Raw genomic sequence first — 18,733 nt, forward strand, 5'->3', positions numbered from 1 at the left:
TTTGGAGGCAGAAGATCAAATAGTTGCAAGAGATTTTGCCCAGAAAAGTAAAATTGACAGAAAATTGATACTCACGAGAACCAGATTTTGCCCATAGCTGGTTGCGAGACTCGTCTATAGAATTGGGGCTGATGTGAATGACATAAAATTAAACCTATTTTTTATATATGGATATTCGTATCTCGAACACGACGAACACCCTTCAGAAGAAGCCATTCGTATCTCAAATACCATTTCTCTGCAATTCCTCAAACCCTAACTTCTGATTTCTTAACCTCAGTAATATTATCACATTTATCCTCTCACAGCCACGTATCACCCTCTCACAGCCACGTATTACCCACACACAGCCACGTAGCTAACTTCAGTCCACCCTGTCAGCTGCTCCGTTAAAAACTCAACGCCGTTTCCAAAAAGAATTTGATTGCACACTTTTTTACAAAAGTTGGAACCACATTAAACTTCTAAAAAAAGGTATGACCGAATTGAACATTTACCCCCTTTCGAGGGACCAAAAGAGGTATTAAACCTAAATTGAGAATAGATTTCCTAGTGAGAATCATTGTTTTCAAATTATATTTAATTCGGAGGAAAAAGAAAAGAAAACAGAAGTAGGTGTGGAAAAGGAGAAAATCTTAAGAAAATATATATATATAACTCTTCACATTTCAATGCACTTCACACACGTACATTTAAGTTGCTGCCAGATGTCACATTCAGTCAAATATCACAGACTTCTATCTGTCTCTTTCCTTTAATCATGTCATAATTCTAAGAAATATATCACACTTTTTTTTTCTATCTTTTTCTCTTAATATGTAGGTAGACGAGTACTCTGGGAATCATGAAACATTTTTCTGTTATAAAACTCCACCCACGTTTTTGCATCAGTCGCTCTTAAATTCAACGCTCGAAAAAGAAACGGAAAAAATGGACTCTTCTGGTGCGGCGAACGATAATCTCTTGGAAAATGGAGCTTCTTGGTCTTCTGAATCCGAAAATGGGAAGGGAGGTTTGCGAACCATGCCTTTCATCATAGGTACAATTCTCTCCTCGCTTTGTTCGCTATTCGCCGTTTGATTTATAAATGGCGCCGTTTTGGTTACCTTGATTGTGGAGTGAATTCAGTGAACGAGTGTCTGGAGAAGGTGGCGAGCTACGGAATCATGCCCAACATGATAGTGTACCTGATGAATGGTTACGGAATGGCTATTGTGGACGGTACAAAAGTGATGAATACTTGGTCTGCCATGTCCAATATGTTGTCCATCTTCGGGGCCTTCCTCTCCGATTCTTACTTTGGTCGATTCCTCGTCATTTCCATCGGTTCCTTCTCCAGCCTTCTTGTAAGTCTTATCTCATCATCATTGCATCTTATAAATAAAAATTAAAAAAAAAAATCAAATTACTTGATTGTAAGCTAATTTTGATTAGTTATCATAACTGTTGAGATTTTCATTTCTAGAATTAAGTAAATAATAATTTATCTCTTTTTTATTTCTAGAACAATGATTTATTTCTTCCATTTCAAACTTGTTGAAGTTTTAATTTAAAATAATAATAATAATAATACGTTGATGTTAGTTTTTTACACACTATTGATTTTTGTTTTAATTTGGCCTCCAAATAAATTACGTTGATAAAAGTAAAATAAGAGACAAAAAAGGGGATATTTTAATAACAATGTTTCTTGAGATATTGATTGTTATCTTTAATGTGTTAAAAACGTAGTGATGTGAAAATGGATTGAGATTTGATGCGGATTGAGTTTGAAAAAAATATAATTTTTTTTTATGTGAGTTAGTTTTCAATCCAGTTCATTTAAAACTCGACTCACTAGGTTGAACCCGTGGTTAGTCGGGTTAGTTCACTAATCCATCTAATTTAATTTAATTATTTATTATTTTGTGTTTTAATATTATTAGTTAGTATTGTTTTATTATATTGTAGATGATAATAAAGAAGATGTTTTAAGAGAGAAAAATATTATAAATTTATTTATTCAAGACTCTAATATTATAAATGGAAAAGTATTACAAAAATTATTAATTTTAAAAATTTATTTGTTCGTTTTTTTTACATTGAATTACGTTTGGATCGTATAATACTTTTTTATTTATTTTGAATTGTGGATAGAGTTTAACAAAGTGTAACTTTTATTTAGATTTGAATTAGAAAAAATTGTAATTTTTTATTTTAAAAAAAAACTTATAATTAAATAAGTCTGTGAGTCAACTCGTTTAACCTATTGGTAGGTTGGGTCGGTTCAAATTTTTTCAATTTGCTAATAAGTGAGTCGGATTGGGTTGATTCATTAAGTGACCAACAAGTGGTGACTCAAGCTGGGTCGAGTCGGATTACCCATTTTGACAACTCTAAAAAAACCTTTAAAATTAATTGCAGAATTACATAAATCAAGATGCCTAAACACTTGCGTTGCAGCAAAATTTTATTTATAATTAAATCATATTTCAAGTTTCGCGTTTGTTGGTTATTGCATGAAAACGCCCATATACTTGTAATTGCTTAAACTGATGTAGGGTAGAGTAATCAGCCAAGGCTTAGTTTTGTGCACCCTTCCAAAGGGTGTTCCGTAGTGCTCCTTTGGTTTTCTTCCCAGGAAATATCTTAAGAAGAACTTGACATTTATGAATCTTTGATGTTACCTTCCTAATATGGTGATAATATTTCTTGTCTCTCACAGGGTTTAACAATTTTGTGGTTAACTGCTATGATACCAGAGCTAAGAACTTCCTGTGAATCATTCATGCTAGACTGCAGTTCTGCTACCGCAATTCAACTAGCAGTTTTGTTCATTTCCATGGGATTAATCTCCATTGGAGCTGGTTGCATCCGACCTTGTTCCATAGCATTTGGAGCAGATCAACTAACAATTAGAGAAACGCCCAAAAACGGGAGGCCCTTGGATAGCTACTTTAATTGGTATTATACCTCAATTGCTTTATCAACTGTGATTGCTTTGAGCGTAATTGTGTACATTCAAGAAAATCTTGGATGGAAAATTGGATTTGGAGTACCTGCTGCGCTAATGTTCATATCGGCTGTCAGTTTCATTCTTGGTTCACCGATTTATGTCAAAGCAAAACCCGGTCATAGCTTACTCACTAGTTTTGTTCAAGTAGTTGTGGTGGCCATAAAGAACAGAAAACTTTGCCTTCCTGATAGTTTTGATCAGTTTTATCAAGAATGTGATTCAGCTCTCCTGGTCCCCACTGATAGCCTTAGGTACCTGTGCTTGCCCTCATGATCTAATTTCACTCTTAAGTGTTCTTTTGTCTCCATATATTTCATATGATTAACAGCAAATGGTATCTCTATTATATTGATTAATGACAATTAGACGTTAATTGTGTTGAATGTAATTTGTAATCTTCATTAAGGATGTTTCAGCTTCCTATTTACAAATTCTACTTAATTTGTGAATGCAGAGTAATTCCATCACACAGTTTATGAATAATTTGCAGTGAGTAAATATTATATTCTTCTGTAGGTGTTTGAACAAAGCTTGCATAATAAGAAATCCCGAGACACTGTCAAACCCTAACGGATCAGTTTTAGATCCATGGAGCCAATGCACAGTAAGACAGGTGGAATCACTGAAATCTTTGCTCAGAGTTCTTCCTATGTGGTCTACTGGCATCTTTATGATTGCCTCCCAAACCACATTCTCTACTGTCCAAGCAAATACCATGAACCGAACACTATTTGGCACTTTCAAAATGCCTGCAGGATCCTTCAATCTTGTCATCGTAATCACTGTATCAATAATCATTCCCACCTATGATCGTGTAATGGTACCTCTGCTTGCAAAATACATGGACATACCTAGAGGATTCAGCTGTAGATCTCGAATAGGGATAGGATTGTTGTTCGTATGTGCAAGTAAGGCAACATCAGCTGTAGTTGAAACTATGAGACGAAAAACGGCCATTGAAGAAGGCTTTGAGGACCAACCTAACGCTGTAATTCACATGTCAGTTTTATGGCTAGTTCCTGAGTTTGTTTTGCTTGGATTTGCTGAGGGCTTCAATCCAATTGGTCAGGTTGAGTTTTTCTACACTTATATACCCAAGTCCATGTCTAGTTTTGCGATGGCCCTTTTTACTCTTCAGCTTGCTGCCGTCGATATATTTGGAAATTTGTTGGTGAGTATTGTGGACAAGATCACTAGTGTTGGAGGGAATGAGAGCTGGCTTTCAACAAACATTAACAAGGGTCATCTGAATTACTATTATGCACTGCTCACTTGTTTAAGTATACTTAACTACTTCTACTTTCTTGTTATATGTTGGGCTTATGGTCCTGCTCCGGAGCAAAAACTTGAAGCTTCAGCACGCAAGGAAGAAGAGCAATTTGATTACATGGAGTTACCCACTTCCTAGATTATGTGTAAAGTGTTGTTTTATCCGTAAACGAAAGAGGTTAAAACTAGATGTGTGCCAAGTGGTGTATTGTGGTCTTGCACGGGTATATGCTGCAGAAATGGAATAAGGTATAATTCCCACACTAAATACTACCATTACAGTGGAAACTTTTCTTTTTGAATAAACTCAGTTATACTTATATCAATAGCCTTTTCTAAAACTCTTCCCATTTACATCATTTTCTTTTATTTCCTTCAACTTGGCTTACATCCCACGATTATGGATATCCTACCTATAGAAAAAGATAAGATACATGCATGGTGTGTTGGGATTTTGGTTAGAGCACTTGAGTTAACTTTCAATTTCCACCGAACTTTGTGCGAATATGTTTAACACTTTCTAGATCCAGTTACAAGTAAAATTCATTTCAAACTTTAGTTAATATAAATTGATGAACATAAAAATAAAATGTGGCAGTTTGTGGTTGTTTCCATACATAATGATTTTGCATTATGACAAAAAAATATTATCACATTGAAAATTTTGCATATAAAAGAGATGTTTGTTTTTAAAGATTTTAAGTTGTACACGACATATTTGGATGATTTGATATACTCTAGACAGTTTGACCAAGAGAGTCTAATACAGTCTATTCATAATAATCTAACGTTCACTGGTCAATACATTCGCGTTAACATGACTCTATGATATATTATAAAAAAACTTATTTCAACATATTAGTTATATCTGACCAATTGGTTTTGATGATAATTGCTTTTATGAGTTCATCTAGATGTTTGACTAGGTTTTCGAGTTGTAATTTTATGCTTAATTGCGTTATAAGTAATTGTATATATGCTTTAATCTTGGTTAAAGCTTTGCTTCATATATAGTAAATATTGTCATGTTGTGTTATGCATTATGCTTTGATGAACATGTCATGCATATGCATGTTTAAAATGTCTTCGGACGACTAAATGGCAAAACGCCTACCTTAAAATCTAAAATAAAATCATTGTCTATCTATCAGAAGGAAAGTCTTATTTCAAAAAGACAATAGTGAAAATGAGAATAAAAAAGGGAACAACAATATTCAAAAAGTGAAAATGAGAATGACAAAAAGGGAACATCAATATTCATGTTCTTTTTCATTAATGGCTTGTATTTCATATGCAAATACTTGGTAATTCCTTAATTATTCCTTAAATTATCCTTTACTTTTACATTTTGATAAGTATCAAGTATAAGTAAAATTATCATGGCACTTGTCCGCACATAATATCTGAAGATATCTTAAAAGATATATTGCGATTATATATTCTAAATATATTTTTATAGAAAATTAGAAAAAGAAAGATAAAAGCATCTAAAGATGTCATTTAAGCATCTCACCTAGCTCAAGAAGAAATTTTATACGTTTTTGTAGTTTTTAGTTACTTAAGCATCCAAATATACGTAAAATAATATTAGTTATAACTAGAACAAGCTCAACACTAGAGTAACCAAAGAGATGTTCAAGCGAGGAGTTAAATCTTGTTTAAAATATGGTGATAAAACTTCTTGCTTGATTCATCACTCAAGCTATAAAGAAAATTGTTAAGCTAATAAAGAATATCACTCAAACCGTCATTCAACACTCAAGTGATATTCATTGTACCGTATGATTGTCTGGTCAACAGTTTAGACAGTCAATTATAGGCTGGTTGATCAACCAGCTAGCCTAGCCAACCGCCAGACAAGCCGAAGGACCTTATACCAGCCTAGACACAATACCAAACAGGTTGGTTGGTCCTACACTAACCCGAATGAGCATCCCACATCTCGAAGTGTAAGTCACCGAGATCGGTTGGTCACCAAATAGGTCGGTTGGTCATATACTAGTCTAGATAGTTAATCACTAGCTTGATGAGCAAGACAACAAGTTCAGCCAGCCACTAGACAAACTAGTCGGTCATGAATTGGATTAAGTAGATTAACCTTAAAGTTGATCAACTTAAGGGTAAAGTATAAGTATTCACAATTGGACCATAATTAGGTCAAACGTTAATCAAAAGTCCACCATAAAACCTATAAATAAAGGTTTGAGGTAAGGAGGTAGGTTACGTGCATTTACTATTGCATTAATTGCTAATTGTCAAATATTAAGCTAATTTTGGCATCAGAGTATCTTCGACAGGTATCCTATTGACCTTAACCCCACACCCAAAACATTTTGGCACCCATTGTGGGATTGAGTGATCAATAATTAAACCCGATGGTGACCACAAGGAACAGAACAACCAATGTAGCAATGGAGGAGTGAAAGAATCAACCCGATCAGCTTGAGATGCTTAAGAGCATGCAGTGGTAGATGGAGAACATGCAGCATAAGTATGAAGATGAGGTGACGACCCTCCAGGTTGAGAATGTAGCTATGCGCTGGGAATAAAGTGTCAAACATTTAGTGCCTCTTGCACCAATCCAGACTGCCCCGACCAGGCTCTGTGAGGACCCTTGTAAAACCATACATGAAGGTAGTACGAAAGCGCACAAGGATAACCCGTACGTGGTAATCGTGAACACAACCGGGTTACTCCCCTTCACGCTAACTATAATGGAGACTTCCTTGCCAGATAGGTGGACCCAATCAGTCTTTGAGAAGTATGGTGGTCCTACTAACCCTAACAAACATCTTAAGATGTTCATGAACCAGATGACGCTCTACACCTCAAGTGATCCCGTTTAGTGTAGAGCCTTCTTTATCTCTCTAAAAGGAGAAGCACTGGCTTGGTTCAATTCCTTGTCACCCAACTCTAGTGATAGCTTTGCAATCATTCACTCAAGGTTCGGGGCACAGTTTGCCACAAGCCGATCACATCATTTTACATCTTTTGCTTTGCTAAACATTAGGCAAGAGAAGGAAGAGTCACTCTACCCATTCATGGACCGATTCAAGAGGACAACAAGGCAGATTAGGAACCTCAATTAGGAGGTGGCCTTGCATCACATGATCATGGCCTTATGGCCTAGACCTTTCGTTGACAACCTTTGTATGAGGCTGACAGAGAATATGGATGAACTAAGGAAACAAGTTGCAGAGTTTATGCGAATTGAAGATATAGGAGATTTTGTATGATAAATGATCCAAGAGGCCTCAACGAGTGAAAAGAAAAGGGAAAAGGAACTAAATTGGAAAGGGGGCGACTCTCGCCTCAACGAGTTGCCTAGGGGAACACAATTTCACCAATACACTCCTCTTAATGCACTTAGAGCCAAGATACTTGAAAAGGCTCCAAGTGTCGACTTAATACTGCCTTAGAGGAAGAAGGTCAGTCCTTGAGGTATCGACACCAACAAACATTGCATGTAACACAAAAATATAAGGCATACCACAAAGGATTAGACCATCCTTCATGATAAAATTGAAAAGTTGATCTGAGTATGTTACCTCAAGAGGTATGTTATAGTCGAGTAGGAGGAAAGAAGCCCATCGTGCAAGCATAGCCTTGAGAGAAGTTCTCACCATACTTCAAGAATAGAGTACCATAGAGAACACTTCAAGCATCGAGGCAAAAACAGAAGCAAAAATAGAGACCGCTCACTTAGAACATATCAACAAAATCTTATAAGGGTTCGTGGGAGGCGAATTGTCTACATCCATGAGGAAAAGACATATTTGAGCCCTAAACACCGTCCACATGATTGATAAAAAGTCAAGGATTATGCCACATATCACATTCACGTATATCCTAACTAGGATTACCCGATGGTGATCATTACTAGATAGCCCACTATGGGTGAGCAGAGTCTTTATCGACCAAGGAAGTTCGGTCAACATCTTATTCTGGAAGACATTCTTAAAAATGGACCAGTTTGAGGACTTTATTGTCCCATACAATAAGCAAATCCTTAGGTTCTTTAGAGAACAAGTGGACACCCTGAGTTATCTAGATCTCTGGCGTCATAGTCTTCACACCTCATTTGGTGACGAAGTTCTCTTCTGACCTCCAATATAAATCACACGACTTAGTTCATGGTCAACACTTGGCAGAGTTTGTTATTAACCTCCAAAGTTAAGATGATCATCCATATCAAATATAGAAGCTTTATGTTGTCGAAACATCCGACAAAAAGAGTGGAGAAGCTGACATTGTACTCGAAGGGCCAAAAAGTATAATATATAATAGATCCGTATAATAAATCTGTGGTCTAATGTCTCGGTAGGTCCCTATTTTTGGCGTGAATCTCAAATAGGTCCTTTTTTCTTTTCGGCGTCTCAATTGGGTCCTTTTTTGTGTAAAATTGCAGCAATTAGGGGTCTGCCGTCAAATTCAACAAACGGCCGTTTAAATTTGGCCTACGTGGTATGGTGAGTGTATTCATTATCTACGAAACGCTGCGTATGAACCCTCCGGTTCCGCTGCAGTTCGATCGCGCTCGGAAGGACTTCCGTTTGACTTCTCACGACTCTGTTTACGACGTGAAGAAGGGGGAGTTGCTATGCGGCTTCCAGAACGTAATGAGAGACTCTCTCATCTTCGACGAACCGGACCTCTTTAAGCCGGACCGGTTCACGAAGGAAAAAGGGGCCCAGTTGCTGGACTACTTGTACTGGTCCAATGGGCCTCAAAGTGGGTCACCCACTCTGTCCAATAAACAATGCGCCGGCAAGGACGTTGTCGCCCTCACTGCGGCCTTGCTTGTGGCTCACCTGTTTCGCAGGTATGATTCCATCACCGACGATAGCAGTTCCATCACTGCCCTTCAAAAGTCTAAGTGAACTCAAGGCTAAATTTTTATTTCCACTTGGAGATTCTACTTAATCTATGCACACACGTGCTGATAATGATATCTTTTTATCCAAGAGTTTAAATGCAAGATTATGCTACTCTTTCATACCAAAAATGGAGGTTAGAAATACAGCAACATTTGTATTAGGATTTTACAGTTTTGACTCTTAAAGGATATACCAGAATTATAAGGGACCTATGATGATGATTGGCTACTACCCCAACTATATATAACTTCCATTTGAAAGTAGTATGTAGGCCAGTGCAGTCTAAGCAGAGTGCAGTTTCCCTTTAGAGCGAGAATTAGATTTGGCAAGCCCTTCTTGCCATCCTTTGTGACGAGCTCTCAGTTCCCATAATGCAGAGAGGTTCTTCTGAGCCACTAAGGCCATCTCAGCCTTTTCCCTGGCTTCCTCACATGTCTCCATTCTTGAATTACACTTGTCTGCTTCTTTTTGATACTGAGATGCAATCTTCTTAGATTCCAGCAGACCCATGTCAGCACGACGCTGATTTTTCAAAGCTTCAGTTTCCCGGAGATTTAGTTCTTCTGACAGTAGCTCTGCAACATTGTTTTCGGTGTCTCCATCCACCTTTGGATCGTGCTTTGCACAATCTAAATGACAATTCAATTAATCGAGGGAAGAAACAACAATTGGACATGAAAAACAGGCATAGAAACAGCAGGCTCTGATGACACAGCTGCAGGCAAAATAAAAATTTTGTCCTCTTCTTCATGCAGACAAATATCAAATACGAGAGTTTGTTTGATTAAATTTGTATAAAAATACTCATAGGAAAGAAGAAGAAAGTTTTTTCATGAACTATAAATTAACTTATGAATAAGTTCATCTATAACAATTCCCTCATGTTAACTTCATGACCATTTCCTATTAGTGATGAAAATGATGCATCACACCAAACCATGAATACCATGTCACTCAAACAAGTTTGTTCTTTCATTTGAACACAACATATTATAAAGAAAGGTCACGATAATAAAGAAAGGTTTACTCATGCAGAGTACATCAGCTGAGATATTTCACAGGAATTCATTCAGGAAACCAACCTTCAAATGAAGAGTTGCTAAGCACATGATTGACTTGGTGTGCAATCAAGAGAACGCAACAACAATCATAATGAAACAACAGTCTCAATTGGAACCACTATTGCTTTGATAGCACATACAGAAATAAATAATCTACAGATTTATTAAAGATAAGCAAGCAAAAGCTGTAGAAATGTTTCAAGGCTATTGGGCTTAGGTTAGTATTTCTCTTAATTTAGAATACAAATAGGCTAAGCCATGATACTCTTGTTTTATTGCGAGTTTCATGGTGAATGCTATGTGACAACCACATGTAACCAAGCAAAAGGGGACCCTGGTAATTAATTAAAAAAAATTACTTTCACAGTATCAGTATACAAGAGACTAATATTTAATTAAGGAAAGTTACAGCCTAATTAAGCTAGGGCAAGCCTATTGAATATTGTTTATGCCACTTAATAAGTCCCCGTATGATTACTTGATGCAACTTGAGAGACCCAGAACAGATTTCAATCCAGAAGTAGCAGTAATAACGAAACAAAGAAAAAAGAAGAAGAAGAAGATCTAAATTGGAAGCACATGAGTGATGAAAGAAGTTATTTTGAAGAAAGAAGAAATTGGTAAGATGTTGAAGGCAGAAAAGGAAAAAGGTAAAAGGGGTGGAATTGAACTAGAGGGAAAGTATATATACATTGGGGAATGGAAATGATGGGTTGGGAAGAACAATCACAGACGCAGGGAGTGCAAGAAGAAGAAGAAGAATGGTTGAGGAGTTCGACGAGGTGCCAGTAGAGAGGAGGACCCACTATGTAGCCGGCAATGGACAGCGCCGCCACCCACAAACCAAACCTCACCACAACGCCGCCACAATTCAAACCCATCTCTCTCACAAACTCACCATACCACGTAGGCCAAATTTTTAATACAAAATTCGTTTTAAATGCCACGTCAGATAATTAATACACTCACCATACCACGTAGGCTAAATTTAAATGGTCATTTGTTGAATTTGACGGCAGACCCCTAATTGCTGCAATTTTAGACAAAAAAGGACCCAATTGACACGCCGAAAAGAAAAATGACCTATTTAAGATTCACACCAAAAATAGGGACCTACCGAGACATTAAACCTAAATCTGTATATAACTTATATACGGATAAATCCATATGTAATATTCGTATATAAGTTATATATGGATAAATCCGTATGTAATATCCGTATATAATATATCAAAAAATAATTTTTTTAAATACTGATATATCCGTATATAACATACAATAGAGAAAAAAGTTAATTTTATATGTAAAAAACATAAAGCTTTAAAACAAAGAAACGTACAAATACACTATTATATAAGGTTATTGGTATTAGTTTCAACTTTCAACAAATGTAAAGAATTTATAATATATAATTATGCTTAAAACAAATAATTAAAACATAAAATTTTTATTGAAAGACTCTATAAATAGAGTTCAAAACAAACTGGCCCTCGTACAATATAGAGTTGAATATTAACTAAACTATAATTTACACCTAAAATAGATTCAAGCTCTACTCAAAGAAACTCCGAAACAATTCCTGCTAGCTCTGCAAATGCTGCACAAAAAATTATTGGGTGGAAGACCTTCAAGCTTGATGGGATCTGAAAACAAAGGGAGGGGATAAGAAATGACATAACTATAGTAGACTTGGATTGCTGGTCATTGGAAACAAAACTAGTCAACACAATCTACAAAAATAGACACCACATTTAGAGGCCAAACAAGCACATAACATGGACTTAAAAGATTACAAAATTATAAACAAAAAATACAAGAATTAATGTTTTCTTAAATTTTAAAAGTAAAAATATTTCCTAAAACAAAACATTTGAAAAAGGAAAGAAGAAGAGGACTTTACAGTGTGAAGTCAATCTTCCATTACGCTGTCGTGGCCATCAATGTTGCATTTAATTATTAGCAAGGATTACCTCAAATATGTTCCAAGTAAATTATTATAAATAAGATAGAATTCAATTCTATCAAAGAATGTGGTTAGACTATGGAACCTGACATTATGATAGTGTAAGGGTCAAACAGAACAGTAGCTAACATATATGTAATTCGTGATTAGGAATGAAGGATTTCAAGGAGAAAGAGGCATCACTAACATGTCAAACTATATCTATGAGTAATATTTGTTCACTCAGAGTTTTGTGACTAGTTTTTATTTATAAACTCTATCAATCACATGTCAAAAATCTATCAATTTTTAAAGAAATATTAAAAGAAAAAGTTGTATCAGATGAGAGAAACTTCTAAGTTGACTTTAAACTTGCATGTTTAAAAACATTCACGTTAGATGAATAGAAAACAAATTAAAACCTACTTCAAACGCCGTGTTTGGAACCACATGGGAGAAAAAAACACACAAAAACTATACTAAGATACAAATGGAAGCTCATGTACACTTACCATTGATACCAATATTTACTTCATTGGAATTTAACAATCAAATGCATACAGACTTTTACAAGTGGCATATTCTTCGGACCTTAAGATAATACTTCTTCTACTTTTTATTTACAAATACCTAAACTCATAGTGAGACATTACACTCTATTTGAACTATCACAAACTAATTAACATACCTTTGCTGGTTTCATAAAATGGACGATATATAATTTTAATTACTAAGAAAAAATCCTATTCAATTCACATTCCACAATCCATACCAGTAGTAGTTTAATAGTTTTATTCAATCAAATTGATTCATCTCATATAGATGAAGAAGATTATAAAATTAAAACGAGAAGGAAACTCACACATACAAATCCTTTACTGCAAAAGGAACTTGCTTTGTAAGCAGAAGAGAAATTATAGCTAGGCAAAAAGCAGAGGGTTGTCTACCACCAGTGTGTATTCTTTTATCTGAGAACTGGACTTTGAAACTATGAAGAAAGAAGGTAGATGTCTGCAAACGGAAAATATAGATGTATAAGGAAGATGAATATGACTTGAAGATTTCTACTTAGAATGTAAAGTTGGTCATTCATAGAATATATCTTATCATGTATCAAAAGACTAGCAAACTTACAAGAATAACAATTAATTTGGCATCAGGGCTCCACACAGCCTACATGTTTTATCCTTCACTCTGCAATGAATCAAAAGATTAGAAAACTATTTTACATTGTTAGTGCATTATCATTAACTAATGCTTTAATACACTAACATGTAGCTTTAGTTAACAAGTTCATAATTAATTTACTAGAATAACAAAAACATGAAAATGAACAAATGTTTTGCCTCATTCTCAAAAGTTAAAAAAATGCAAGTTAAATAAAAGAGACAAGGCCATATAACATTCCATTATACTTTAATATGAACAGAATGTCAGAAATGACCAAGAAGTGAACTACCAGGGTGGTCAAAGTTGTAATCTTGTACTTGTGTAAGTTCCTCCTCAGACAAGCTATTGCAAAAGGAATCCTGTCATTACTATTTATCAGATCCTACCTTTGTGCATTGGGATCCAACCTTCAAAATCAAAACAACAGATGAAGTTAATTATAAAAGTCATATGGACACATTGCCTTAGGATGCTGACTTCCTAAAGATGCAGATCCTATTTTTACAAGGGCAACAAAACTAGAAACGCACCTCACAAGGAAGTAAGGCTCGAGTATGATCACCCTCATAGCGATAGCCATAGTCTTCTTAAAAACCCCAAAAATCACGATGCATCTTGGATTTGGATACCTTGAGTGCTAGATAACAAGCCACATCCCTTGTTTTAACATCCCTCATAAAAAACTCAACAGGATAACCTGTAGAGGTTAAGAATAAATACCATGAAGAAAGCCCACAAGCGGCACCGATTGAGAGCTGATAAACCTGCATTCAGAAATGTGAAAAAAAGCACGTCGAAGACGAGTGAGTGAAAACAAATCGAGAAAGATAGTCTGTTGTGCTACCTCTCTTTCGTTGTACATTGGGACTTGAACCAGAACCATGGGATAGGTAGAGTTTCCCAGCTCAACGTCCTCCTTCAGAGGCTCCCATTTGTAACGCTTCTCAGGTCTTCTATCGAAAAGCTTCACCAAGAAAATGGCAAGGCTCCCATTTTTTGCGAATCACTTCGCACACCAACTTTGTGCCAAACAGAGAAAAATAAGAGGATTAGGGTTTTTGCAATTCAAAAATTTAGCTCAAACATAATTAAACATTACTTACCAATTAACTATGGTACCAATGACGCACAATGATGGTTCGAATGAGGGAAAATTAGGGTTCCAATGCGCGACCTATGAAAGCTCAACGAGAGAGAACCAAGGCTCCACTAAAAGGGAAGGAGGGCTCGACGAGAGAGAACCATGGCCAGAGCACTGATTCAGTGAGGGTTGTAGTGAAAGAGAAAGAAGAATAGGTTCGATGGTTGAATTGAAGGAGGCTGAGTGGCTCGACACTTTTTCCAAATGAGAAATAGTTGCAACCGAGTTAGGAAGAAGAAAATAGGGTTCGCGACCTTTAAGATATGCATTTTAAATAACTTATTTTTTTTAATTAATTATAAATTTCATATAAAAAATTCATATATAATAGATTCATATATAATATTCGTATATAGATTTCTTATTATATACGGATCTAAATCCGTATGTAATAATTCGTATATAAAACGTAATTTTCTTGTAGTGCAACTAAGTCGAGTTTGAGGCCTTGATTTCATCTCCTATCTTAGAAAAAGAACTTGGGGCGTGCAGAGTAGATTGTCGAATGGACTCTCAGCTCATGGTCAGGTAGACGAATGGGATATTCTAAATTAAGAATGATTAGCTTTTTCAATGCTTTCACAAAGCTACTGAATTTATGAAGGGCCTTGAAGCTGTGGACATCAAGCACATACCTCTAGAAAAGAAACGCGAGAGTGGACAACTATTGAAGATTTGTACATGAGAGGGTTTTCCACACCCCTATTGAAGTGCCTCTCTAAGGAAGAAGCCCAATATGTCCTGAACGAGCTGCAAAATGGTGTATGCAGCCTCCGCACCAAGTGGAGGACTCTTAAAGCGCAAGCCCTACGAGCAAGGTACTTTTGGCTGACCATTGAAGAAGATTGCAAAATCTTCGCACAAAAATGCAAAGCATGACAACAACGTTAAGGTGCCGCCATTAGAGTTGCATAACATATCCTCCCCATTGTTGTTCGCTCAATGGGTGATAGACATTGTCAGATCTTTCCCGATTGGTCGAACTTAAAATAAATTCAGGTTAGTCGTCATTGACTACTTCACCAAATGGGTGGAGGAAGAACCATTGACAACCATTACTGCTCAACAGGTGTAGAAATTTATGTGAAAGATCATTTTTCGCTTTGGTCTACCTTGCACAGTCATAAATGATAATGACGGGAAGTTCATTGACAAGAAATTGATCGAGTTTTGTAAGAACTTAGGCATCAAACATGTTACCAACATAGTCGAGCATCCTCAAATGAAGGGCCAAGTAGAAGAGGTCGGCAAAACAATAGTGGTCGAGTTAAACAATGTTTAGGATAAGCAAAAGGAGCTCAGGTGAACGAGTTTCCCGAAGTCTTGTAGGTGTGGCGTTGCTCACCACATGACACCACTAGGGAGGCACCCTTCAATCTAACATAAGGTATTGATGCCTTGTTGCTTGTAGAGGTCGGTGAACCTTCACTTACTGAATTTGGTAAAGTAGGTAGGATCAAAATCTTATCTATGAAAGAAATGAGTTTGAATTCCTCTAAGGACGTTAATGTTAAGACAAAACTAGAATGTCCAACAACTAGAGTTTTGAAGTTTATCAAATAACAATCAATGACATATTACCCATAAAGAAAATCATCTAAGGAAAGAAAACATTTTTCGAACTTATGTAATAGAACGTCTAAGAAGAATGTCTAAAATATTACTCATGATAGTGCCAAATGTTAGGAAATGTCGTTCAAGAGTATCCTAACATCTATGAATGGTTAAAAGTGAAAAGTTGTTTAAAGTAGTAGAGTTTAATGAAGAAATATTTTATAACGTCTGAAGTCAAGATTATAAATAGCATTTTTTAGACAAAACTGTTTAAATGAATCAAAAAATCATAGACAACGTATGAAAGAAAGTATCTCATTGAATTTATCTAACATACTATATGAGTAGAACAAACTAACGTCTTATAAAAATAAAAGTTTATCTCTTGTATAACACTAAGTTTAAACAAAGTCTTTATTCAATATAATGTTATATCAAGTAAAACTTTCTAAAAGAAAACATCGTTTGGTAAGTGACGGTAAACTCTATAGCCTTAGAAAAACCATCTTATGCTTATATTGTCTGATGATTATACATGTTGCATGTCTAACAAAACGATGCATTTATTAATAAAATGACAAATGATAAAATGTCTTGAACATGCTACACTGTCTAATGTTTATTAACGTTCAAAAGATTTAATGCATGTACAAAAAAGTACTTCGATGCTTGTATACTTTTTTTTGGTATTTATGCAGATCAATAAAGTAGAAATATATGATCAGAATCATGATACTTAAAAAAAAGAGATTGTGAGAGAAAAAGAACATTCTAGGAATCTTTCCCTTGAATACCTCTGCTCAGTCACATTGTACAAGCTCAAGTTTCGCTTAAGACTATAAGGAAAACTCTGAACTTTACAGCATAGACTTGAATTTGACCAAGCTACTAGAAAAGTCTATAAAGCCTATTGGAATTTCAACTTAGTATCTATCGGTCATTTCTCAAGAAAGCCTATATAAAGAAGATCAATTGAAGATAAAAGAGGTTGTTAGAGTAGAAAAGAGAAGAGGTAAAAGATGAAAAGAAAGAATATCCAAGAAAGGTTTTAGAATACCATCTTTATCTCAATTCTCATATCATTTAAACGATCCTCAATCCAATAGAGGTTGTTGAAGAAGAAATGAAAAGAAGTAAGAGATGAGAAAGAAAGAAAGAAAGTATGCTCAAGAGAGATCATAAAATATCAATTATATTCTATCCTAAAACTCTTATATCATCTGATGATCTTCAATCCAAAGGAAGATGATGAAAGCAAGGTCGAGCAAGGGAAAATATGAAGAAAAAGCTATCATTATATCTTGTCTTCTACTACATTACCAAGCTTACAAATTTGAAGCTTTCGGAATGAAAGAAAGAGTAGAAGTAGAAGAGAAAAGTGAAAAGAAGAAAAAAAAAGAAAGAACTTCATGAGCTCATATTGTATAATGCTCTTTAACCTAAGAGAAGAAACCTCTTGAGTTCACAGATTGATTTGTACCTTGTAATCCTCTTTATGAGAGTTTATAGAATTTGTATTTGTAAGCAAACACTAAGTGTTTTTGTATTAAAAACACTCATTTTTGTACTAGTCAGGATAGACTAGGGAACCATAAGTGGTTGAAAATACTTGTAACTAGGAGTGGTCATAATATTCAACAACCATAAGTGGGTTATACTCGGATGCCAGAAGTGGTGGATAATACTTATAACTAGGAGTAGGAAAACTCGGACTAGTCGTGTTGACTAAGGGAACTAGGAATGATTTATAGTACTCGAACTAGTCAGGATTAACTAAGGGATCAGGAGTGGTAATAACAGTTCTAAACCAAGAGTGATGAGAATACTCACTGAGATCCTAAAGAGGCAAAACTCATGTATGGAAAAGATTAGTGAAATCTCTTAAGAGTTATTAAGGGAGAACAAGATGTACCTTAAGTTTGAGTGAACCGGTATAAAAATTATGTTTTATTGATTTCCTTTCTTAAAAGCTTTTATTAACATTTTTATAACATTGTTTGAAAAATATCTTTATTCAACAATCCTTTGAAAACTCTTCATATAATTTTTGTGACAAGTTGTAGAAAATAGAATTCACTTCTTTTTAGTGTTTTTCTATGTATTTCAATTAAAACATTTGTTGGTGTATACCAATTGATAATGACATTAAGAGTGGAAATTAAGGGATTCAAGGGTTCTGAGAATTCAGAAAAGAAAAGAAAAATAAAAATAAATCGGAAAAAACGAAAAAAAAATATAAAAAACTAATATCTTAACATGTCTTCGTTACAAATAACCAACTCGAGATTCTCTTTAAAATCTTTCATACAAAATAACTGATGAAATTAAATCCATTTTATGACATCCCAAAAATATAATTGTAAACTATATTTAAGAGTTCTTACATTTACAATAAAATAAAACAGTTACAGTTACAGGAAATAAAATTAACTTACAGTTATCCTAAAATAACCATAAATTTAAAAACTTCTAATAAATAGTTCCGATACAAAACATATGAACAAACCGAACGGTTATACAATACCTTGTATAAACCGAACGGTTTACAAAAGATATACTAAGTCTGATGAACGAACGGTCCCAACTAGACTGTAGGGTTATCGCCTTCCAAAGCCTGCTCCAACGACCAAGCATCACCTTCTGCTCACATCCACATGACGATCATTGCAAAAGAAAAGACGATCGAACGGAAAACATAAGACAATACAGGAAAAGTAGGGTAAG

The 18,733-nt window shown here is 35.2% G+C and overlaps 3 protein-coding genes and 1 long non-coding RNA gene across 8 annotated transcripts; 2 read left to right on the forward strand and 2 right to left on the reverse strand.

The window, feature by feature from the left end:
- The first annotated feature begins 776 nt into the window (after positions 1-776).
- Positions 777-4,570, forward strand: LOC108337475 (protein NRT1/ PTR FAMILY 1.2). Of its 2 annotated transcripts, none has more exons than XM_017574007.2 (4): positions 777-1,039; positions 1,129-1,346; positions 2,705-3,246; positions 3,512-4,570. In XM_017574007.2, exons 1-4 carry the CDS (start codon positions 931-933, stop codon positions 4,401-4,403), a joined length of 1,761 nt encoding a protein of 586 aa, XP_017429496.2. In that variant the 5' UTR covers positions 777-930; the 3' UTR covers positions 4,404-4,570. The 2 variants fall into 2 exon arrangements, with proteins under 2 accessions (XP_017429496.2, XP_052737006.1); XM_052881046.1 differs by having other exon boundaries at positions 2,705-2,943.
- Positions 4,571-8,730: 4,160 nt separating this feature from the next.
- Positions 8,731-9,144, forward strand: LOC128197799 (probable inactive linolenate hydroperoxide lyase). The gene has a single exon (XM_052880596.1). The coding sequence runs from the start codon at positions 8,731-8,733 to the stop codon at positions 9,142-9,144; it is 414 nt and encodes a 137-aa protein (XP_052736556.1).
- A 111-nt stretch (positions 9,145-9,255) lies between these two features.
- Positions 9,256-11,134, reverse strand: LOC128197981 (uncharacterized). 2 transcript variants are annotated; one of them, XM_052881048.1, is made up of 3 exons: positions 10,894-11,134; positions 10,224-10,256; positions 9,256-9,770 (listed from the first exon to the last, which is right to left on the reverse strand). In XM_052881048.1, exons 1-3 carry the CDS (start codon positions 11,081-11,083, stop codon positions 9,424-9,426), a joined length of 570 nt encoding a protein of 189 aa, XP_052737008.1. In that variant the 5' UTR covers positions 11,084-11,134; the 3' UTR covers positions 9,256-9,423. The 2 variants fall into 2 exon arrangements, with proteins under 2 accessions (XP_052737008.1, XP_052737007.1); XM_052881047.1 differs by lacking the exon at positions 10,224-10,256.
- A 496-nt stretch (positions 11,135-11,630) lies between these two features.
- Positions 11,631-14,683, reverse strand: LOC108337759 (uncharacterized). Of its 3 annotated transcripts, XR_008250745.1 has the most exons (8): positions 14,418-14,677; positions 14,159-14,333; positions 14,035-14,078; positions 13,845-13,951; positions 13,604-13,721; positions 13,279-13,338; positions 13,007-13,155; positions 11,631-11,845 (listed from the first exon to the last, which is right to left on the reverse strand). It is a non-coding gene; the product is annotated as an uncharacterized LOC108337759 (long non-coding RNA). The 3 variants fall into 3 exon arrangements; XR_008250744.1 differs by having other exon boundaries at positions 13,845-14,078; positions 14,418-14,683; XR_008250746.1 differs by having other exon boundaries at positions 13,013-13,155; positions 13,845-14,078.
- Positions 14,684-18,733: the final 4,050 nt, after the last annotated feature.

Source organism: Vigna angularis, chromosome 7 (genome assembly GCF_016808095.1).
Source record: "Vigna angularis cultivar LongXiaoDou No.4 chromosome 7, ASM1680809v1, whole genome shotgun sequence".
Lineage (NCBI taxonomy): Eukaryota > Viridiplantae > Streptophyta > Magnoliopsida > Fabales > Fabaceae > Vigna > Vigna angularis.